The sequence below is a fragment of the Dermacentor andersoni genome, chromosome 1 (genome assembly GCF_023375885.2).
Source record: "Dermacentor andersoni chromosome 1, qqDerAnde1_hic_scaffold, whole genome shotgun sequence".
NCBI classification, from domain to species: Eukaryota; Metazoa; Arthropoda; class Arachnida; order Ixodida; family Ixodidae; genus Dermacentor; species Dermacentor andersoni.
The window spans coordinates 407,327,759-407,352,009 of record NC_092814.1 but is presented as its reverse complement, the minus strand read 5'-3'; the positions used below and the strand labels follow the sequence as shown (position 1 = coordinate 407,352,009).

At 44.3% G+C, this 24,251-nt stretch overlaps 1 protein-coding gene across 8 annotated transcripts in view; it reads right to left on the bottom strand.

Annotated features, from left to right (window-relative positions):
- The window catches only part of LOC126518636 (TBC1 domain family member 13), a 130,265-nt gene extending 110,760 nt beyond the window's left edge, over positions 1–19,505 (bottom strand). For 5 of the 8 annotated variants that reach the window (XM_055064879.1, XM_055064881.1, XM_055064882.1 and 2 more), the window contains exons 1-3: positions 19,453–19,505; positions 15,388–15,461; positions 6,159–6,199 (exon numbers count right to left, since the gene is read on the bottom strand). In XM_055064879.1, coding sequence (XP_054920854.1) covers positions 6,159–6,199; positions 15,388–15,461; positions 19,453–19,490 — 153 coding nt within the window. In that variant the 5' untranslated portion in view covers positions 19,491–19,505. The other 3 variants (XM_055064880.2, XM_050168419.3, XM_072285880.1) reach the window with 3 other exon arrangements.
- Between the last annotated feature and the right edge of the window lie 4,746 nt (positions 19,506–24,251).

The window sequence follows — 24,251 nt, the reverse complement described above, 5'->3', positions numbered from 1 at the left end:
CAACTAAGATTTTCTTTCAACAGCTGAGAAGTCAACCTCAACTGTCCTGACATACTCTCAGCCCGTACACAACATCTCAGTGTTGGGTTTCACTACTTTAAAGAGTTTATTTTGGTTTGTATGAGGGACACCTGCATCTCAGCGTCAGCCAACACTTTGTTTTTTGAGCTCAAGCTCCTTCAAAGAGGCAGCGGCACGTTTCCTTTCCCGTTAATTCCTCAGTGTGTCGGTCCTTTCTGCTCTCATCCTCTTTCTGCCACGCTTTCACCCCATGGATCATTTGAAGCATCCACTTGGTTAGTTGTGCAGTCAACGTCCGATGTTTCGGACTCCCTAGGGGCCGCATAAACAACCGAAAAATCGGGCAGTCCAAAAATGAATGCCTGTCTTTAACTGCCCTTAAGGGCTAAAATTGTGACAAGCACGTCCGAAAAAGCTCTTAAGGCCTGCCAGTACACTTATTAGGCATATCGGTGCTCGTACTGTGACAGGAAACGGGAGTGCACGCGTGTATAATTAAGGAATACATACTGTGTCCCGTGACAATTTCCCCTTCCCCCGCTTGTTATGCTTCACCGCCTAACCCTAGTGTACTGAGGCAAAGCTAACTTTCAGAGACTGGCATTACGCAACGCGCTGTGCTCTGCGAGCTTCGAAGCCAATCGCGAGGATTACAAAGGCGGAGTCGGTGCCATTGCTGACAGCGGCGAATTCTTGCAATGAAAAACACGGCACCGCACGGAAAGAAGCTTAATAGCGAACGTAGAAGCAGCTAGGCCTAACGTTGCCGCGGTGGTGGCTACGGCTGCCAGCGGATCTGCGTGCGAGAGTGCCGGTTCGAGGCGGCGAGATAATCAAGATGGCGGCGGTGGTGGCTTTATTTAATGTTAAAAAGTTTAAAAAGTTAAAGAAACAATGCTTGCATTTTGGTCATTTAAAGGATTTAAAAGAGGGTCTTGCACGTGCAGTACACTCTTCGAAAAGAACATTATTTTAATACAGTGCTGCCAAATTTCGTTGTAGAAGAACCAAAAAAGTTTTGGAATTATGTAAGTGAAAAAAAGAAACCGGTGCCGCAAATCTTGGTTGATGGTTCTGTGGTTACCGATCACGGGGATATTGTGCACCACTTCAATGACTATTTCCACAGTGTGTTTTCTAAATCCGGTGCTTGTCCATCCAATGACGCAGTGTTTCACCCCTGTGATGTAAATTTTATTTCATACCTTGGTGTAGTTTCTATGTTACTAAATTTAAAAACTAATCATCATGTGGTCCCGACAACCTTCCTAACGTGTTTCTGAAGAGATATGCTGAATCTGTTGCAAAGTTTCTAGTTATTCTATTTCATATTTCATTACTTCATGGACAATTACCGAGCGACTGCAAGATAGCCAGGGTTGTGCCAATACACAAGAAAGGTGACCGCACATTATTACAAAATTACCGTCCAATATCACTTACGTTATGTTGTAAACTAATCGAACATATTATTCCCAACCAGATTAATGAATTTTTAGATGCGCACGCAGCCCTCTCTAATTTCCAGCACGGGTTTAGAAAAGGATATTCAACAATTACACAACTAGTGACAGTAATACATACACTTGCTTCATGTCTCAATAATAACGGGCAGATTGATGCAATATTTCTTGACTTCAGTAAAGCTTTCGATAGAGTTCCCCATGACAAACTAATATTAAACTCACATGCATTGGCCTCCCAGAAATTTTAATCATATGGATATCGAACTATTTAACCAATCACTACCAATTCGTAGCAGTTAATGAGCAACAATCAGGTTGCCTCCGGTCGGCTCTGGTGTGCCACAAGGAAGCGTGCTGGGGCCATTATTGTTTTTATTATACATTAATGACATTACTACTGAACTTGATCCGAATGTCCAAATCAGGTTGTTTGCGGATGATTATGTGCTTTTTCAAGAAATAACTTAAAGTAACGACCAAATCCATCTTAACTCCTCTCTTGCTAAGATTTTTTAATGGTGTGATACGTGGGACATGCAACTTAACACTGATAAGACCATCTTTCTTCGCTTCTCTCACAAAAAAGCTCCACTTTCTTTTAACTACAGGCTAGGTTCGTCACCTTTGCTGGAAGAGACTAAATATAAGTGTTTGCGTGTCACACTTACTAATACTTTATCATGGAATTCACATATAGGTAACATCTGCTCTTCCGCATTCCGTAAACTATACTTTTTAAGACATAAGCTTAGAAATTCTCCTCCTGGCGTAAAATTACTTGCTTACAATTCACTAATTAGACCAAAACTTGAATATGCATGCGTTGTCTGGGACCCATTTAATAAACACAATTTCACTCGCCTAGAAAAGGTACAGAGAAAAGCTGTAAGGTTTATTTACCCTAAATTTTCCCCGTATAACTCACCCTCTAAATTAATGCAGATTAATGGTATCCAATGTTTTGAACAACGAAGAAAAAATTTGTTTGCAATTTCATTTCTTGCTTTGGAATCAAGATCTAGCTATTAACCCTTCTCCATATCTGTCGCTTTCAACGTCGAGGCATACATGCCACCATCATCCTAATTCCCTGACGCCGTATTTTGCGCGAACAGATTTATTCAAGTTTTCCTTTTTTCCTCGCACTGTAACCGACTGGAATGATTCTTTATGGCCTGTCGTCACACTTTGATGTTTTTTAACTTTGTTATTATTGTTTTGTTGCCATTTAACCCACCCTGCTTGGACCTGTACAAGGTTTGCAGTATTGAATAAAGAGAATGTCATTTCAGACCTGCAGTCAGGGCAATATACATTGACTACATGGAGTATGTGGTCGTGCCTCAAAGCCGTGCAAATTATCGGCGTGTCCTAAAAATTGGGCATCTGGAAAATCGGTCGTTAACTACTCTGGCAATACATCGTTCCGATGAGACGGCGTCAATGACGATTCGTTGCGATTCCTCTGTTACTGTAGCCAGCATTACCACGACTTTCTTTCCCTTTCAATAAAGTTACAGCTAATTTTCCCTGATAGAAGCACAAATTACCTGAGTATTTCCAGACTATTCAAATTCCCTGAAAATTCCCGGTTTTCCCGGTTGGTAGACACCCTGCTCAAAACTTCTTTGATTTGACCGCGATAGAAGTGTTTTCCTGATCGAAATAAAAACTTTCGGCGCTTACCAGGAATTCACTAGTAGCATGTTCAAGGCGGTACACCAAACAACTCATGGTCTCAGCTGCCTGTCTCACACATCGGAGAAGTTATTCCGAACGAGGTGGAACTGGGCCGCTATTTTGTAGCGATGCCTTATGCCTTATTCTATGCTATTTTTATCATCCACCACACACTGCCGCCTGATCCCGTTGATAATGTGGGCAGACCATCGCTCTGACCACTGGCCAAGCGCGAAAAGCCTGAAAAAGCATAGAATCGGAAAAGGCATCGCTACAAAATACCGGCCCAGATACTGAATCGCTGCCAAGACTGTGGCGCCAAATGAGAGAAGGATGCCTGGGCAGAGACCTTCGCTCAAAGTGAAAATTCTCAGAGTGGGGAGACGGGCCGCTAGAATGGTGCTAAGCTGCGCGTAAGAAAGGCTTCCTTGGAAGGCGGCCTTTCTCTATGGTTGGAAAGCGCCTACACGTCGCCTCCTTCAAGCTACAGCACAAGCGTCTGCGGTCGGTTAGACATTGTTTGTACAGTTCACGCGGGGAATCTATTGAAGTACCGATTACCGCTGCACTTTCAATACTTGTAATTTAGCAGTTGCGAATGCGCGCTCATGATCTTCTTTAGTACAAATTAAAACCCGCGAAAACTAATATAAGTGCGAATGTAGAGGAAATAGATGGGTGTGAACTACGACCTTTTTTACATGATGAAGATCTGTATTGAGAACTTTGCTACTGGTTGTCGCTACATTATTTTTCTTATGATGTGCGTGATACTGTAAACTTTCTCATCATATTTTCTCTTCCTTTCGCCTGACAATGTTTTTTTTCTCTGTGGTACAGAGCCCATACTTCGATTTGTGTTTTGAATAATAATAACATGCACGATGCACTCGCTTTGATAGCAGAAAGGGGCATCTCAGTAGGTACAATTGGCAGCGTGCTTCGGAAGTTATTGTAGCTTATAGCTAGTAGCTTAGAAAGGCATTTGAAGTGAAGATAGGCAATTTCAGAAATACTTTTCTGCAAAAAAGTACTTCATGCGTTTAGCAGAAGCGGAGTTATTGGCAATCAAACACGGCCTCCACTGTGATGCCATTCCTTCTGCAATGCCTTGCCGTGTGAAGACTAAGGCGCAGTGGGGCGCACCCGCAACGCTCCGCCTTCTAAATGTCACCGTGGCGCACAGTTCAAATTTTATTTTGGACGTTAACGTAGATGCCACGACTTCTGCCTTTGGGGCCTACAATGCGCTAAACATAAGCCAAATGCAGTTTTCCTCAGCGAGCCACAGTGCGCTTAGCCAGCGGACTCGTGGCTGCACCCTGCGGCGGCCGCGGTATCTACGCCATGTAGCAGACCGCAGCTTGATGTCAGCCATCGGCCAATAGCAGCCATCTAAGGGAATGACAAAATGTTGCGCCCGATGATGAAATAGTGCGTCTAGAAGAGAGTGAGGACAGGGCCTTCTGTTGAAAACAGAGCGTTTGAGAGAAAGGTGACTTCGCGATCCGCTTGCAAGCTCCATGCATCACGTACAACAGCAAAACTGGCTGAGATGTTCACAGCACCGTATGCTACCCACAGACTATGTTATTTCACCAAGCCCAAGGGTTCAGGGCCCTTTTAAGTGCAACAGCGAAAAGCTAATTGGACCCAAAGCCACAAAACTTTTCAGAGCATGGAATATAAGAAAAAAACAAAACAAATTTCATCATAGCCAACAAAGCTGTCTTCAGATCCAAAGTCCCGAGGATACTGCACTGTCACACGGGCACCCGTGAGCTCCACTTAACTGCTTGGTCTTTACGTCAAGAGAGTTGTGCTCCGTGTCTCCCTTGCACCAAGGAAGTTAAATGGAGATTTTGGTGAAGGAAATTCGGCAATGACTGGATGGAGTACTCTCGTTCCCAGATAGCTACAGGTGCGAAGAAAACCATGCTATTAAAATCATCGTAACTGGCTCACTTACCAATTTTAGCATTATTTATATTTTTTTGCCTTGGTTTATACGCCACGTAATTGGAGTTATTAATTTGTTTTTAAGGACATAGCGTCTGTACCCTCTACACCAATTCTTCACCCTGCCGCATGGGGAAATGTCGTTCCGCCACTTCGTTTGTTCATCTGGTGCTTCACTCATCTGGAAGCAGTTGAGCTCACCGTGAACACACGAAATGCATGATTACACTGCACAGAATCACAACTCGAAGCGCACCAGTCGAACAACGTGACCCACACTGTGCACGCATGAAAGCAAGAGCGCAGTGTGGCCAGCATCGCTTTCAACTTCACTACGCTTGGAAAACAAGTCTTGCAATAACATACAGCAAACTTTCTTGCTGTTATATTATTAGATTACATACTGCATTAAAAAAAACACTACCTTTAACGGCTACTGTATATGTAAGCAGTTGCACGCAAAAGTAAGCGCAGCATCGCCGTTTCTGTCCCATGCAGCGCCCGCTGAAAGCTCGCATTAAGCCATGTAGCACCGCCGCAACTTCATTGCCGTAAATCTCCGTTGGGAAGTTTTATGTGAACAGAGTTCGTGAGTGCTCGCATAACAGGGACATAAGATCATTGAAATTCCAAGCCAAGGGGCAGAAAATTTGCAACAAAATTAGGCTTTTTTTTTTAGACTTACATGCTCCAAAAATTTTTACAATCAGCTGTATACTGAGGGACTGTCCAGTAGGTTATAACAGTAGTAAGGAAGCAGCTGCTTTCTTGTCTCTCAATTTTGTCCTCCTGCTTCATTCCACTGGTTATGGCAAGTCTGTTTTCTGCAAAACGCTTCTGATGATGCCACAGCTTTGACTTGGTAAATCAACTTTTGTGATAACTATGAATTCTTCATTGCACTTCTAAATAACGTCCTAGAAATGACATTTCCATTAGTATTATAACAACTTAAACAGGAGGAGTGCATAAACACACACAGATAAAAGATGTCCTCATGCAAGGCACAGCACCAGTAAACATGCTCCTTACCCGCCAACACAGAGGTCGCAAACCACTTTCATCGGGAATGCCTGCCAAGAGAAGGACATTATCTTTAAAAAGGGCACAACAAATCCATCTTATATGAGCCACTCACGCGCATTTGTAGAGTCAACCAAAAAAGTTTACGGACCACAGGATCTCAGAAAACATTCAACTTCAAAACCACCTTTAACAATAGTCAGTAAAAGCAAACATCACAATGTTGTTCAGATATACAGGTAGAGGCTGTAGATGCGAATACTAGGCTGCGTTGTGAGGCTGCACAGATATTCATAGATTTCTCAGATCTCGCATTCCATAAAAATTTGTGGTCGACTATACATCAAGCCATTCCTTTTGCAGTGAAGCTGCTGTCAATGAGAATTCCACAATGATTTTCAAACAGCGGTTGTGCGTGGCAGCATGGTTGGCATCGAATGCCAGTCAGAGAACAGCCAGCAACGCAGCCTGCGTTGGAGGCCCAAAGCTCTCATGAAATGATGAACCATCACTAAGAACTGCCAGCAATACCCTACACTGTCATACCCTACAACTGTCATATCCTACATACACCGCATATCACATAATTTGAAAAAGATTGCAAAGCGAGCTAACGTAAATGTCGTGTTTTCTGCCCCGTGCAAGCTCTCTCAGCTCTGTAGATTGACCAACCCTTATTCCTGCAAGGCACCGGCCTGTGTTACTAAGCACGAAAACAAATACGTAGATTGTCAGGCAGGAGTTGTTTATGAGATTCCTTTAGATTGCGGTAAAAAGTACGTGGGCCAAACAGAGCAGTGCCTGAATGACAGGCTGAGGCAACACAATAACAAAGTGAACAATGGGAGGGAGGGCCACCTGGCAATTCGTTGTAGAAATTGCAAATGTAAGCGAGACTTCCACACCTGCGCTGTGGTTGCCAGAAGCCGTGACAAATGGGTTAGATTAATAATTGAGGCCAAAAGAATCATTGAAGCAGCTGATAACTGCGTAAGTGTTGCATCCATATCACTGTCACGCAAGGAACTGATGTACCTGAACGCGAATGCGCCCTGAGAAACTGTGATTGCGCTCCTAGTATAAATCAGTGGCGTTTTTTCCTGATTAAACATTGTTGGAAGTAGGCGCCCTGTGTGTGTGTGTGTTTCTTCTTTGTCCTCCGTCATTTTAGCGCCTTCACTTCAGATCACGCCTATGATAGGAACAAGCAAAAGAAAGGATATGTGCTGACTACCAACTGAGTATATTACATGGAAACAGCAGCTTATATACTCCAATACATCACTCCTGTAGCCTGTGCCTACCTACATACAGACTGCAACAAGAGATCAGATGCTTAGAATTCAAATTTGATGGCAAAACTTCGGAACCAAAATTCATGTAGTGCCATATCTACCTTCCAAAAAGCTTACTTTGGGTTTGCATTAAGCAATATAGCAGTGGCTAGCACAATGTGTCCCCACATTTGATTATTCTAAACACCTCAACTATTTCACGCATCCTTTCCTTGTGTCTGTAGGTGATTTTCGTGTCTTCCAATATAAGCTGTTGTTTCCCTGTAATAAACTCAGTTGATAGTCAGCACATGTCCTGTATTCTTTTGCTTGTCCCTGTCATAAGCAGTGCTGTTGAAGATAGATTGATAATGCTTCATCACCGTATGCTTGCTGAATAATTGTTTTTACTAGGAGTTTCCCTTATCTTAACACATAACTTAATAGTTAATTGTTGCTGAGAATTTGTGTCCATCATACCATCCGCATAAATTTAAACTAAACATAACAACAAGTCCAACAGTGACCTACTAAACACAGCTCTGCTGCCTAGTCAGTTCACATAGAATCACTTCCAAGGCCATATCTACTTTTAGCATACAAACTCAACTGGATTCATAAATTAACTTTTATATTTAATCAAATATATGCAAAATGGGGTTTTGAAATATTCTACCACTTAAGCATTATCTTTAGTGTTCCTTTAATAAAGCCTCATTGTGTCAGATGTTCAGTCCAAACATCCTGTCCCGCATTCTTTTATTTTTATTTTATTTCTTTTTTTTTTGGTAGTGGAAATGGCAAGAAAATAATTTATGGGGATTCATATCCTGAAGCTTCCCACGAGCTATGAGAGAGACCTTAGCCGATTAACTATGACTGCCTCAAGTTTCGTGATGTGCATCAAAATCTGAACGCAAGATGATGGTAAAGTTAACCCTTTCAGTCTCGGGTTTTTCCCCAAGATATTACAAAAAAAAAAAAAAAAACCGCAACGGTTTATTTTTGGTTATGAAGGGAAGAAATGAGATGGATAATGGCAAATGCACCCGTGGCATGGTCCTCGCATTGCTATCTTCGTGTCCTACCTTGGGCCTAGTTTTGTTTTGACATGCCTGCGGAAATGCACTGGTACGCCTGTGGCACTAAAAGGTTTAAAGGGCACTAATGGCAAATATCAAGCCAAGCTAGAGTGATAGATTAATGCTTTACATTGTCTAAGGAATATCATGAACAAAGCTTTGGTAATCGTGAAATTGAAGTAAATGCAGGACACAATTTGAGACTAACCCAGGACATTCAAGTACTAGCCCACTAACACAGGCACTCCTCATTACAATTTTGTCACTAGTAATCGACCACCCTTAATAAAAAGATTATTGCATTATAAGACAGAAGAAAGTGCTACTTGTCCAGTTCTATTTGAAGCTTAGAAAAAAGAACCCTTGACAAAGACACGGGTGGCCGAGAGCTTTCGTTTTTGCTCTACTTTGAACTGCCCGCGCTTTCACGTTTCAGTAGTTTCATTATCACGCAGTTCTGCGCTGGTATTGCTGCCTCGTGAAACTCGCACAAGCTGCAAATAGCAGACAATTGCATGTCCATGTGATGTCACGAGATGCCCAAACGGTGCACGCCACTTGACCAAGAGCAGCAGCAGCAGCGAATCCAACAGTTTGTTTTGACTTGGATTCTCCATGGCCGCGCATTTGCATTTTGTGAAAAAAATTGTAGCACCATCTGTTGGGTGCCTTTTCGCACCCCATTGGCAGTAAAGGGCAGTGATGGCATACGCAACGTCACTACTCCCTGCTCAGGGGCGGGTGATGTGAATTATGCTAAAGGTATGCTAACCCTTTGGACACATCATCATCAGCAGCAGCCTACTTTATGTCGACTGCAGGACGAAGGCCTCTCCCTACAATCTTCCCTGTCCTGTGCCTACCCCTGTCCTACGCCAACCGATTCCAAGTAGCACCCACAAATATCCTAATTTCGTCGCACCACCTAGTCTTAAGCCACCCTCTACTGCGCTTCCCTTCTCTTGGTACCCATTCTGTCACCCTAATGGTCCAACGGTTATCTAATCTGCACATTACATGACCTGCCCAGCACCTTCAGACACAATTTTCTCTTAAACTAAATCTTTCCTTGGTGCTGCGAGGTTTCTGGAATGGTTTTTAAGAGTTTGCATTAAATATGTGAATTATAGTGTCCCTTTAAAGATAAAAGTCTAGTAATTTTTTCAGTGCAATCTGCCTACATGCAAAATAGGCTCCTTTTAATAAGATTAGCTCGTTAAGCAAAAAATGATAAGCTGAGCAGCTCTGGAGGCTTCTCCTATAGATGCCAGATTTATTTTAAGCTGAACAAATGATAAGGAAATTTTCCAAGGTTCATCATCATCATCAGCCTGGTTATGCCCACTGCAGGGCAAAGGCCTCTCCCATACTTCTCCAACTACCCCGGTCATGCACTAATTGTGGCCATGTTGTCCCTGAAAACTTCTTAATCTCATCCGCCCACCTAACTTTCTGCTGCCCTCTGCTACGCTTTCCTTCCCTTGGAATCCATTCTGTAACTCTTAATGACCATCGGTTATCTTCCCTCCTCATTACGTGTCCAGCCCATGCCCATTTCTTTTTCTTGATTTCAACTAAGATATCATTAACTGGCGTTTGTTCCCTCACCCAATCTGCTCTTTTCTTATCCCTTAACGTTACACCTATCATTCTTCTTTCCATAGCTCGTTGCGTCGTCCTCAACTTAAGTAGAACCCTTTTCGTAAACCTCCAGGTTTCTGCCCCGTACGTGAGTACTGGTAAGACACAGCTGTTATAAACTTTTCTCTTGAGGGATAATGGCAACCTGCTGTTCATGATCTGAGAATGCCTGACAAACGCACCCCAGCCCATTTTTATTCTTCTGATTATTTCCGTCTCATGATCCCGATCTGCCGTCACTACCTGCCCTAAGTAGATGTATTCCCTTACCACTTCCAGTGCCTCGCTACCTATTGTAAATTGCTGTTCTCTTCCGAGACTGTTAAACATTACTTTAGTTTTCTGCAGATTAATTTTTAGACCCACTCTTCTGCTTTGCCTCTCCAGGTCAGTGAGCATGCATTGCAGTTGGTCCCCTGAGTTACTAAGCAAGGCAATATCATCAGCGAATCGCAAGTTACTAAGGTATTCTCCATTAACTCTTATCCCCAATTCTTCCCAATCCAGGTCTCTGAATACCTCCTGTAAACACGCTCTGAATAGCATCGGAGAGATCGTATCTCCCTGCCTGACACCTTTCGTTATTGGGATTTTGTTGCTTTCTTTATGGAGGACTACGGTGGCTGTGGAGCCGCTATAGATATCTTTTAGTATTTTTACATACGGCTCGTCTACACCCTGATTACGCAATGCCTCCATGACTGCTGAGGTTTCGACTGAATCAAACGCTTTCTCGTAATCAATTAAAGCTATATATAACGGTTGGTTACATTCCGCACATTTCTCCGCACGACATACATGCTCATAAAAGGCCCGAAACTGGAGCGAGAAGCTTGGAATGTGATCAAATTTTGATCCATACACGAGGTGAAGGTTAAGCCCATTGGATGTACAAGCTGCGCTTGACTACTTCCCCAAGGACGAATTTGGGTGCTCTCAGTAGAGCCTGAACAAGAAGGATGTTGTGTCAGTTATCACGAATGGCTAGGAAGAGTACATCTCAAAGTGGTTTATGACACATTCTATCCGTGAGACATTCCAGATGTTCAAACCAGCCTACCCCAAAAGTGCCATAGCCCTGTCAAAGCTTTACAGCGTGCATCCAAAATGGGTGCTGCTCACACCAGAACAAGAGGTTTGCGTTTGCGTTTATTGCACAAATGCCAACCTTTGAGTCTGCGCGCTTGAGAATGTAACTGGCATGGAAATCTCATTGGAAGGCATGAAAGCATTGCGACTTTGTAGCTCCCCAACCACAGATTGTATGTTAGGTGAATGCAAGAGCTGCCCATGGAGTGAAAGCCTCACTCTGGCCAGTTTTGGAATGGTCGACGAGGACAAGGTCACATTTTCTGTTTGGGAAAGCGGTGACTTCATCAAAAAGACATCATCTCCAACTCTTTTTGTGAAACGTCTTGGCAAATGGCTGACCAAATGAATTCCTCACAAACACACACGCCGCACTCAAGCCGCGGCTGTTCATGCGGCAAAGAAGTGCGAGCAGCGCGGCAGCATTTTTCTGCATTTTGATTTTGCGGTAAACTGGACTGTCCTTTCCTCAAATGAAACACAATCGTACTATCAGCACAAGAAACAAATCTCCATTTTCCCCTGTGTCATCACGACAAGGCAATCTGGGGAAAACACAGGAAAAGCGGGAGATGGGAATTCAAGACGATGAGCAAAACAACAAGGTAGAGCCAACATTTGGACAAGTGGGCTTGGCTTTTTCAAGGTGACTTGTACTTTCCCCACCTTAGTACATATAGGTATGGTTCTTCTAAAGGGGAGAGGGGGTAATGCGGGTGGGCGAGGCAACAACCGAGGGTGTGTTAGCAGTGAGGGTGTAGAATTGAAAAAGGTGTGCTATTCTACGCAGGTTGCGTAAGGTAGCGCCGTGTGTCAGCCTGCTGCGTGTTTTTTTGTTGCCTTGAATAAGGCAAGTCCACTTGTCAAAACGTTGGCTTCCGCTTTTACCTTGTTCTCATTTTGTTCACGACAAGGAAAGCAACACACAGCTTTGTTTTCATAAGCGACGACATGCATCACGATGCAGCGCATGTCTGTTAAGTCCTAGGCAGAGAGCCCAATGTGTTAGATAAAAAGCACCAATCTATTGTCATATAACATACGCCAGCGATGGTGCAGTGAGACATTTTAAAAATAGGTACCAACTGTACAAGTTGTGCCACTCAAGTATACATACGCAAGGTGGACATTTTCCACTACCGCACATCGGAAGAATGCCTGTAATGGTGTGGGAAAGCTTCCCTGTACAACCTGAGGTCTGGAAGCACTGCCTCCATTCAGTCGGCACATGAGATGGCCTCCCAACTTAGCAGCAACCTCAAGAATATGGCCCTGCTTCATGTGAATGCTGCAGCCACCGAGGAGCATCGTCAGCAGAAGTTAAAAATTAAATTATGGGGTTTTACGTGCCAAAACCACTTTCCGATTATGAGGCACGCCGTAGTGGAGGACTCCGGAAATTTCGACCACCTGGGGTTCTTTAACGTGCACCTAAATCTAAGCACACGGGTGTTTTCGCCGTGGCCGGGATTCGATCCCGCGGCCTCGTGCTCAGCAGCCCAACACCATAGCCACTGAGCAACCACGGCGGGTTGTCAGCAGAAGTCAGCAGAGTGGAAGCCAGTGACGCGTGTCCCAGGAATTCAGTCATGGCATGTGTGACCACGATCAATCAAGCGGACATGTGCTGTCTGTGGTAAGAACTGCCGCTAGCCATCTGACGGTGATTAAACACTTTTAAATACTAACTGCAAAAGACAGGCCATAAATTTGTTCAAGCACCACAGGTAGCGTCGAGTTTGTTTTCTCTTGTGGCCCAGAAAGCAAAGCAGAAAACACATTCTCTGTTCTTGCCACAATAAAAAAAATCCAGCTAAACCTTCCTTCATTGTGGCAACTGTTGCATTTTGTTTTTAAAGAATAAAAATCTTGATAACTGGAACAAGTTATCGCGGCACTAAAGACAGCACGCTCAACATGGGCCACTTTGGCCCGTTATATTTTGTGAAGAAAGCAAATGAAGAAACATTATCGCATCTACAATGACATAAGCCCGCTATAAGCGTACTTCCATCCAAAATTTTTTCAAAAATTGGAACCGGATTTTCTATTTAATTTTTCGAAACAAGTTTTTTTAGCTTGTTTATTTTACTTTTCTTCTTCTCTTGTGTTACATGTAGGAAGATAATATTTTGCAGAAATGTTGCAAAGAGAATGTTCTATGTCTGACAGCTTTTTCAAGTTGCTGTGTGAAATAGGTAATGCGCTAAGATGCATATAAGTTGCAAAATTTTTCTGATTTGGGCCATGGTTGGACTTTTTTTACATTTTTTTCGTTCGTGGACAGCATAAAATAATGCATGAAACGAATTTACTGCAAAGCACATTAAAATGAGCAGAAAGTTTTTCAACACAATGTTTGTAGTTTGTATTTAATCCAGCCCTGAAATCTGAAAATGCACGAGCACCCTGCTTGCACTGCCACCTTCAAATATTGTTTTGGCTTGCTGGGAACATTTTGAGAATAAAATTTTTGGTTCCGTGCAGTTTGAATATTCGTACATGACATAGAAAAAAGCCAGACAAAATAAAAGAACAAGCAGACATGCATGTCCGATCTCTCATGGAATAGGCCAGAAATCACCGAGCATGTCAGATGTAATGCGTCTAGCATCTTTAAGTCAGCCAGAAGAATTTACAAATTGGTAAGTTCTTCTCACAGAAAACCTATGGATGGTGGCATGTACAGTCAAGTAAGACAGCGACTCCCCCCCCCCCCACCACCACCACAACTATTGCGCACCTGACATCCCCTTCAGATGGTTAGATGGGAGATAGAGTACTGATGAAAACAATATTTTAAACTTGTTGCAAAATTACCTCTTAAACCCCTACAGATTCTGCCTGTGCTGCAAGTTTGAATAATACATGTAAAGTGTTTTAGTAAAAATGAGCATGAAAGTAGATGGTTGGGTGTTTGCTCATGGTGTCAGTATGACAGCATGAGCGACACCGTAAACAGGTGCAATTCTTTCATTGTTTGTTTGCATTGCTTTAAAACAGCCACATTTTTCAAGTGGATTGATAAGTTCTGTCCAAGTATACCAAACACAATGTAACTGATGTTCTCATATCTGACACTCTTGTAGGGAGTTCTCACATGGTTCTGTAAACTTGACAAAACTCACTGAAGAACTGCAAATTTCTAATATGTTCCACAGCAGCATGCTTTTAACGAGTCTGAAGATGCAAGAAATGTGGTGAAACTAAATTTTTCATCAACAGAATTAAATGGCACCTGAAGGCAACACAAAATTTTTCAACGACTAGTCCACCACTTTGCACTGTGCCACTAAAATATGCATGACACAACACTGGCACAACACTCATGAAATTCGGAATACATTAAAAAATTGAATTAAATTCTTGGGATTTTACATGCCAAAACCACGATTAGATTACGAGGCACACCGTAGTGAGGGACTCTGGATTAATTTTGACCACCTGGGGTTGTTTAATGTGCACCCAATGCATGGTACATGGTCGTTTTTGCATTTAATCCCCATCAAAACACGGCTGCCTTGGCCGAGATTCCTTCCTGTGCCCTTGGGCTTAGTAGCGAAATGCCATAGCCACTACATCACCACGGCAGGTAATATTGAACGCATGATGCGCAACTAGCTCTAATGCCACTTTGAGCAAGCCACTAAAGATACTAATGGTAAAAATCACAACAGTAGCAGAGCATGTTTTGCATATGCAGTGTTTTCTTATTCTAAATTATATATGCCTTGTACTTCTTAGTTACTGTATTTAACTGCACTTTCCGAGTTTTGCGTCCAGCCACACTTGCGAACTCATGATTGGTAACTTCGCTACAGCATAGCATATACACACTTTGTGGTTACAGCCACTTGAATGTTAATGTGAATCAACACTTTCATATTAACATCAAAGTTCAAAGCCCCCTCTACAACACAATATTCTCACATTTTGTGGTTACAGCAGCTTGAATGTTAGTGTGAACAACGGTTTCACATTAACGTTCAAAACACACTGGCAAAGTCCACTGGCATTCTTGCACCAGATATTCAAACAAAGGGCTGTACAGTGGTTCTACAGATTGATTTTCAAAGAAATCTTACCAAGATGGTTCCTTGCACAAGCCTTTTCAAGTGGAAAGCTCAAGTATGAGCCTTGAATTGTACGCACCTTGAAAGCAGAGCTCGCGAAGCCTCCGCGTGTCGATACGATCAGACTCCAGAAGCTTCTTCAAGTCATGGACCCTGCATGCATGTGTACACCGACCAGAATATTGCTAAGATGCAGTACCTTTTGAATACTCTTACTCAGCCAGCGCGACAACTGCAGCTGAAAAATGCAAGCATGTTACTGGAACAAATAGAAAATATTACCAGGTAAAGCAAGGGCAACAGTAAAATAAGGAGAAATGCAGATTGCAGTTGTAATTCAACACAGACTACAATAAATCAGTAAAGAGTAACTAAGGCACAAGCAAAGTGAAGTGCTTATAACATAAAATGTTTTTTTTTAAACAAGCATTAAGAGTTACAGTTTACTGCAGTCTTTTTAGATGGGCTGATAGAGACTACAGATGGAGACATGAAGCCATGTACGGCTGAGCAAAGTATTTGAGGACACGGTTCTGAATTGACATCGACAACATTCTGTGTAGGTGCTTAACTTCATCTTCACCGACCCCTCACCAAACCCTTATCAAGCACATTTATTCCAGGTTAGCAGTCTCCATTCCGAGTTGAAGTCGTTGAGCTGTCCTAGTCCCCCTATGCGCCGACCACAGTGGCTTTGAGATTGCCACCTTCTTGAAGGTCGCAAAAGCGAAACAATAAATTAGTTTAGACTTATAAATATTTGAAAACTATTGTCAATAATTTTGCAATAACGTCACTGATGTAATGTAGTAAAGTCACCAATGCCCTTGTCATGTACACAAGGAAATGTGAATAAACTTGAACTTGAACAATAGGTTGATTATTAGAATAGAAAATGAAGGTCAAAGTCCCATTTTTGAATTTTGTGCTGAAACTGTGACACTAGTACGTCTGTGTGATATCATGATTTTAAAGTATTTTTTTTTTGTACTTGAACCGTGATGGTTCAGTAAGAGCTCCTAAAACTTGCCATGTTCAGCCCTTGGCTTCTTTAGAACATACTGCATTCCATTTTTTATCGTCACAAGGATTAACCAAGCCCTAGGAGGCACCATCAAAATCTGTGATGTCACCGCGAGCTAGTGGCGTGGCCACCAGTCTTTCATTCTGGTGGTTTTTTAGCTTGCTAAGCATCTTGCAGCAAGAGTGGTGTTTTTGGCTGTGTAAGAGGGTAACTTACCAACACAGATAAAATTACTTTTCTCTGTAGTGTCCCTTTAAAATGCAACAGAAGCCACCCACGAATAAGCTGAGCAAATTTAACCGCACAGAAGAGTTACTGGCATCACAATGGGGCATGATGGAATGCATCTCCTCAAATTTAGTGCTGCCTTCCCACACGGTTATGGAACTACCTCTTGTTTATGTGTAGTGTAACAGCCAGCGAGTGTTGCGTTTTTCAGTGCGAGCTCTAAGTAAACTTCACAGAGAAAGGTGTGGTTTCACCAATGGGTGCAATCATTTAGCCTGTGGGTGACCAACGAAAACTACCAAACTCAGTGCCCGTGTTCCATTTATCCAGCAATTAAATTTAGGAGTTTAACCAGAGCCCACTGTATTGTACACAAGTGCTCACATGTTTTTGGGACAAGGAGGCTACAAGAAAGCAGTTACCCAGCAGCCTGAGCATGCAGCCTAAGCACAATTAAGGTATTTTGCAGACGTGTGCACTACCCATCAGTAAAGCCAATTTTCTTCGTGGGAGTGAACGTGTGTACAGTGCTCAGTCATCCAAACACGATGCTCTGAGTGCATGGATGCTGGCACTGTTTGCACTAACGGTGAGCACTGGGGACACCGAGCTGGTTCATTGCAACCCACAATGAAAGCGTTTGTCATGCACTGCACTGCATTTGGTCTCCCAGTGCTCAGTGGTTACACCGAAAGTGCAAATCGCCATGCAGCACAGCCACCTTGTTTAACTGTGCATGTCATGAATGCATACTTAGCACCACATAAATACTAACTGTTGGAGGTGCTTATTGCAGCTTTCCAGTAGCAATGCACAAAGTCTATTTTTGTCTATCCTGCACAAGTGAAAAGTGGCACACAGCACTCTACTTTGGCACAGAACAGCATGTCATCACTTCTCAAGGATTTCCTTTTGGGTCAAGAGCATAAGCAAAAAGGAGCAAATCTGGCAGTAATGAATGATTTTGGCACTTCACACAGCATACAACTGGACGGTGCTGCAGGGAAGCTTACGGCACATGTCCTCTTACTTTTCTTCACTTTCACCACTCATCCCTTCATTTCCCTCTTCCCCGATGCAGAATAGCAGGTTTGTGCACAATGGCTCACATCAACCTCTCTGATTTTTTTGTAAACAAATTCTCTCCCAACAATAATTTTTGAAGGCGCTTTATTTCTTCAAAGTGCAGACGTTAGAAAGCACATGGGCAGATGCAAACCAGCTATTCCATGTTTGCTGCTGCATTTACGTCTTCGATGGGTGTCAAACAATTGATTAGCTCCCGAGTGGTTCCTTTGACTGAGTGATCATGACTGGCTCCTTTGTGCAATCTGCAGGAGGGAGCCAATCGCGGTCAAGAAATATTTCGATCCGGATTGAGCTCAATTGCAATCGAAAGTGGCTGTTTATTATACGTAGAAATTGAAATATTCCTTTTCTGCACCTAGTGCTCTTATGCGGTACACTTTAATATCAGTGTGCTTACAATATGCCTGCATGTCTGCCGACCAGCAGTACATTTAACTTGATTGCTAAGCTAGTCAAATGACTGCAGTCATAAATATGAAGACGTAAAATATGCAACCGCAGAAATTTTGGCCACTACTTGGGGCCACACACTAGCCTGAAATACTAATAACAATCCCTTGTACAAGTCGTGCCATTGCAGCATTGTGGCAGTGTTTTAAAAGACGTGTGCATCCCAATATTCAGCACTTCCATGCAACAATACGTGCTGCATTTCTAGCAGAATTTCATGTGCTTATTTACCTGTCAAAAGCATTGCCTTGCGATCTTTCAAATGCTCCCATTTCAAAGACCACAGCTGCTTGGGCTACGAAAACAAACGCAAGAAAGAAAGGCAACGAGAGCGACCGTTTTCATGTGTGAGAAGACAATAGTCGCTCCCGTGACAGTCCACGTTCTCACGCCGGTTGCGGACGAAACACTCGTGCGCAAAACAACCGAGCAGTCGCGACACCACCTTTAAACACCACGTAAATAATGGAACACACAAATTTTCTTTTAGCTGTTCCTTTGTGAAATAGCGGTCGCGGTTAATGCGATGCTTTGGTATGCTAAACTTCACGGGAAAGAAATTAACTATCAAATGGCTTCTTTTATGTTAATGCCAAAAAGTCGACGTATCGCCGCCGGTCATTTATATACCTACCAGCTGTTAAGTAAGATTCTATATGTACAAATAGCTGCCGCTTAACTAATTATAGAGCCTTACAGTGCTCGTATGTTCATATAGCCATAAATTAAATCCGCAAGTGATTGCTATCGGCAATGAGGGTAATGGTTGCATGAAGATGTTAGTACAAGCATGCACAAGAAGCCAGCATTGCAGTTTCATGGCAGGAGAGTGTCTCGAAAGTCGGCCGACTGTCCAGTCACGAGGAAAACCGCGCGCTTCATCACGGGGCGTCCAGCGCGATCGCGAAGACGCCCCCCCCCCCCCCCCCCCCCTTTCTTTACGCGATCCACCATATTGTTCGAGCAGTTGCACATTATATATATGTATATATATATATACACATGCCTTGTCCTATAGGTGGACATGTCTTCGTCGAGCGGTGTCGAACGGCGGCGGCAGGCAGGGTCGCAGTCTTCGTTACATCGCCGGCGGCTTGCTCGCAATCTCGGTTTCGCCGCCGCAGTTGTCACGGGCCGTCTGCTCCACCGGCTAGCACGAAGACTCGGAGACGCCTACTACAAGCACGGAAACACGGCGCCCGCGGAGGCCGTAGTAATACATTTTATCAGCACTACCAGTGCTTCGTGTATTTTTACCACGCGCACGGACGCCTTCCCATCGCCTTCCCAACCAGCAGTTCGCCGCGGCGTGGCCATAGAATAAAGAACCAAATTAGAGAAGGGAAACTGTACCTTTGGCAGTGGTACGAAAATAAGCAGCGGCAGCGCATGGAACTTAGCGGGGCGGACGCCAGATGGCAATGCTCAACCAAAAAGACTAGAGTTACTGTATATGACCTGTGGTAGCATATACAGTAACTCTAAAAAAGACCTAGGGGTACGTTCGATTCGCCTGCACCACTTGAACCAGTTCACGAGGTGCTGCACCCTGCCATTCGTTTCAGCGGTGCAGCAATGGCGGCCGCAGAACCACGACGTTCGTTTCTAAAGGTGCAGGCAAGGTGCAGGGCTGGTTCATGATTTTGCTGCACCCGCTCCACTGTCGGTGCCGACTTGGTGCAGGCATACACGTGCGAAGCAGCGACGCAGCAGACGACGCAGCACACGGGCGCGAGCACCGTAAAAAGCCCGCTTACACACGTGTGATGTGTATACGCAACTGTAGTGTGTATGTACGCCCCAGAAAGCGATCATACCTGCAGTTCAGGACCTCTCAAACTTACGCACTCCGTGCACATTAGTCTGACATAGCATAACATCTACACCGCGTCTGCACCTTTGCATTCGTTTCGAGTGTTTCGCTGGGCCTGCACCTCCGGAATCGAGCTTCACAGTTTTTGAACTTCTCGTGAACCGCCGTGAACTGGTTCACAGTGGTGCAGGCGAATCGAACAGACCCCTAGAGTCACTGGGAAAAAATTTTTACAGTGACTCTAAGGAAGACCTGGTTTGAGACGTTGGTCGTGGTCAACGTTACTAGATTATTTAGTAGTAGCGATGAGTGAGGCAGCACCCCTCTAGATCATCTAAAACCTTCCAAGATATCTCTCCGCAAAGGCCTGCCTCATGCACGGAAGCTGACACACTTTTGTTAGCAGTCTTCATAAAGCCCAGCATCTTTGGCGTCAGGTGCTTTAAGGAACCTTGCTTGAGACTTCTGCACTCAATTAAGTAACTGTGGCAGCCAACTGCTATGATTTCAAAGCTTATGTCCGCTACGCATAGACCACATGGTGCGCCCTTTCTGACTTTATGAATGATATATCCACACAGGTAATAAACAACATTGTCCCCTATGTTTCCTCGAGCATAAGTGTGCTCATTGCAAGCACATTCTGGTGAGCTGCTTGGCTCCAGGCAACTTATCAACGTCGTCTCAATGGCATTGCGAAGGCTACTTTTTTTTTCTTTTTTTACTTGCAGGCTTCTAGCTCCCGTCTGCTTGAATGTGTCGTTGACGACGACGAGCACACGGCCTGGCACACATTCCGCACTACCACGTTACGCTGTTTTAACAGGTGTATACAGGCTTAGAAGGCGGAATATCTGCGTGAACTTGATTATAGTAGGATGGGACTCATCTCAACCGAAGGAACGCACTATAGCCCAATGTATTGCTGAAAAAACATGAGTGAAGGAATTTCCTAGCAAACAGTGCAATGTGAATGCAGTCACAACAAATGTGAACAGTGTGCCTTACCTCCAGTGTATCTTGATTTAACTTCAGGTTCTTTAGGCTTCAGGTTCTTTTGAATTGCATTGTGTTCTGTCAAGTTTAGCAGTTCCAAAAAATTTTTGATGACCTGAAATGATTGGTGTAACAAGTTTATAGCCCTTAGGAAATGCGCACGAAGTTCGAAGGTGGTGGTCTGGTACACTATTTCGTCGTAGAATACTGGCAAGTTTTTATTAACACACACACACACACAAAAATAACAGGAGTGAAAACAGACAAAGCGATAGTTAGGAAGGGCGCTGCACCCTCCCTAGTTATCACTTTGTCTCTGTCTCGTGGTTTTTCTTGTTTCATTGCCGTTTCAGTGTTCAATTGCAGGTATGTTTGCTCACAAGGCACGCAGCATTTTCCTGGCACAGAAATAAGAAACACGAGCAAAACGTGGCACGCTGCTGCACGCATCGGCGTCTCTGTCCGCCCGCACAAACGTTGCTCGCACCGCCCGCCTTCGGGCCGACATTTAGGCCGACAGTGTCGCGCGCGCCACCCCGCGGGCGCGACAGAAAGGGGACAGGTGCCGCGGCGGAGTTTGACAACTGAAAATAATCTAGTAACGTTGGCCTCACTCTTCTCGGTTGTTCAGAGAATATGTTCGCGTTCACGTGCGAAGTACTGAATTTCGTCATTGTTATATACGGATGCAATTTTTATTCCAAGGATACAAACTGTCAAGTAGAAAGCGCGTCTTTTGTGAATATCGATGCACCATGCTTAGATTCATCAATCCGGCGTTGTACCAGTCCTATTCTTTTCTTCATGTGTACATAAAACAACAGCCACAAACGAAAAGCCTCACTGTCCACTTCATTCACCTATTAGCTGCTTTTTACTGAGTGCACAATGTAAAAAGGCTATTCTTTGAATAGTTAGCGCCACGGAAAGCAGCAAAAAAAATTATAATAAAAAAACTGCCATTGAGTCGGCGGCGCGCTGCTGCCTTCGGAAGTTTCCGTAGCCAACCGGGCCAACCATGGCGGCAGTCTGTCGTACATGTTGTTCTTTCGTCCTCGTCTTCGTAGCGCTCTCTTTTTTTCATCAAGTAGGCTCAACCCATAGAGTTTCCTACAAGAATTACTAGAGGGAACTCTGGCGCTAGTGTCTACGGGAGCTGCAATGCGAGCGGTTGTCCCAGCATGGGAATTATGGGAAGTACATGGATTTGCCTAAACTTCATCTTTTTGGCTTCAAACGGCTTTGTGACTTTGCAAACTCGTCATTTTCAACAGTTTATTGCGTAATAAATAATTAAATAAACATCATTAAAATTGCCCGACGGCAGGATTCGAACACAGGGACCCTAGCACAGAAGCCTGATATTGAAACCATTAAGCCACAGACGCATGTATCGACAAGCGAATGAGACGCACTTATGAATTTATCGCGGGCATGCCAGTACCTTGAGACGCATGGCGCGTTTCGATTTGGCCAGCTGGACAAGCTCAATCGTTGCAATTAATAGCAATTGTACGCGTTCCCGGCGTCTTCTGCACTTCGAAGAATATAGATTGCGCCGAAATATACGACAACAAGGTTTATATAGCGTAATAAAGAAAGCCACAAAAACGTCTGAATCCAGAAGCACGAAGATCAGACAAATCCATGTACTTCTGTACATGTACATGTACAACGACTGCAGCGCCAGAGTTCCCTCTAGTAATTTTGTAGGAAACTCTATGGCTCAACCAACTCGCTCACATCAAGCTTCTGCTGCGGCAGCGCCACCTCGCGAGAGGAGACGGCAGAGGGTCACGTTCTCGCGCCGCTCCCAGGCGGAGTTTTACAACTGAAAAGTATCTAGTAGCGATGGTCGTGGTTGGTCGTGGCTCGCGAACGCTCCCAGTTGTTTCTTTATTCTATGACGCTCCTGTGTACGAGGCTTCAGCGACTTCGTTCGTAGCTAAGTACTCTTTTATCTTTATTAGCTAGTGTTTTGAAGTGTTTTCTTTTGCATTGAGTAGGGGCGGAAATTTTAAATTCTTGGTAGGAGTAGTAAACTTGAGACGCGGGCAGCCGAGAATGTCGGCTCAGGACACCAAAGCGGTGGCAAAGACTCAGAAAGTAGGGTAGACCCTACAGGCGAAGTGGGAGGCAGGGAGCCAAAGCAAGCGGTCGCCAGCTCGCCGCCGGTGAATCGGCGTAGCTATAGTGAAGCAGCGCAACACGCCCCGAGTGAGGCGACGCTGCAGCCACAGGAAGCTGGAAGGAGCGGCACCTACCTTCAGGCCGCCACGCTGAAAAAGCAGGAGCCCAGGGGACAATGCCCTTTGTCGCGTCCGAATCACGCAGAAAAGGACACAGGGAAGCAGGGAGAGGTAGGAAAAGTGAAAGGGTGATTATCGCTGGCGACTCAAACATGGCTGGGTGCTCAAAAGCAATTGTGGAGAGGGTGAAAGGCGACAAAAGAGTGGCGGTAGCGACATTTCCAGGGCGGACACTGAGTTCTGTCATGGAGCAAGCAAAAGAAAAGCTCACGGAAAATGCCCACGTGCGCAACCTTGTCGTAGTAGCAGGTGGGCTAAATGACGTCCTAAACAGGAAAGGGCTAGCGCTTGGCGAAGGGGGTGGACGACTTGCGCGAGCTACCCCCTCAGGTGCAGATCGTGGTGTGCACGGTGCCGGAGGTGCCTGTGCGTGACAGTCACGTACAAAGAGCCGTAATGGCTGCCAATGAGGCAATATGGAAAATGAGCCGAGAGAAAGGATTCGAGGTTGTCGAAGTAAACATGGAAGTGAGAAGTTGTGGTGGTTTTAAACGAGATGGAATCCACTTCAATTACAGGCTAGCACGAGAAGTGGGCTGGCGACTTGGGGGTCGCGCTGTTGCTTTTTCAGGGGGCCCGCGGGCGCTCAGGAGGTCAGAGTAGGTAGTAATGAAGAAGGTCCCCTAGGGGAACATCAGCTGAGCATCGCCGTCGATAACAGAAAAAGGAGGAAAGCAAGAACAAGAGCTCGCCATGCAATGGGCTACATAAACATGCAGGGCGGCAGAAGAAAGGAAAAGTGGGCAGAGATTGAGGAGCACTTACATAGAGAACAAATAGGGGTGTATGCGGTTACAGAAACGCACCTTAGAGACTCAGAAGAGCCGCCAGTAATTGAAAATTATGTATGGAAAGGGGGCCACAGAACTAAGTCGGAAAGAAAGGGAGGGGGAGTCGGAATGCTCATCCATCAGGGAGCCAAATGGAAAAGAGTAAATTCACAATGTCAAGAGCATCTTTGGTTATCAGGTACAATGAGTGGGAAAGAAACTTGGCTGGGAGTGACGTATTTGTGGACCGGAAAAAATTGCACA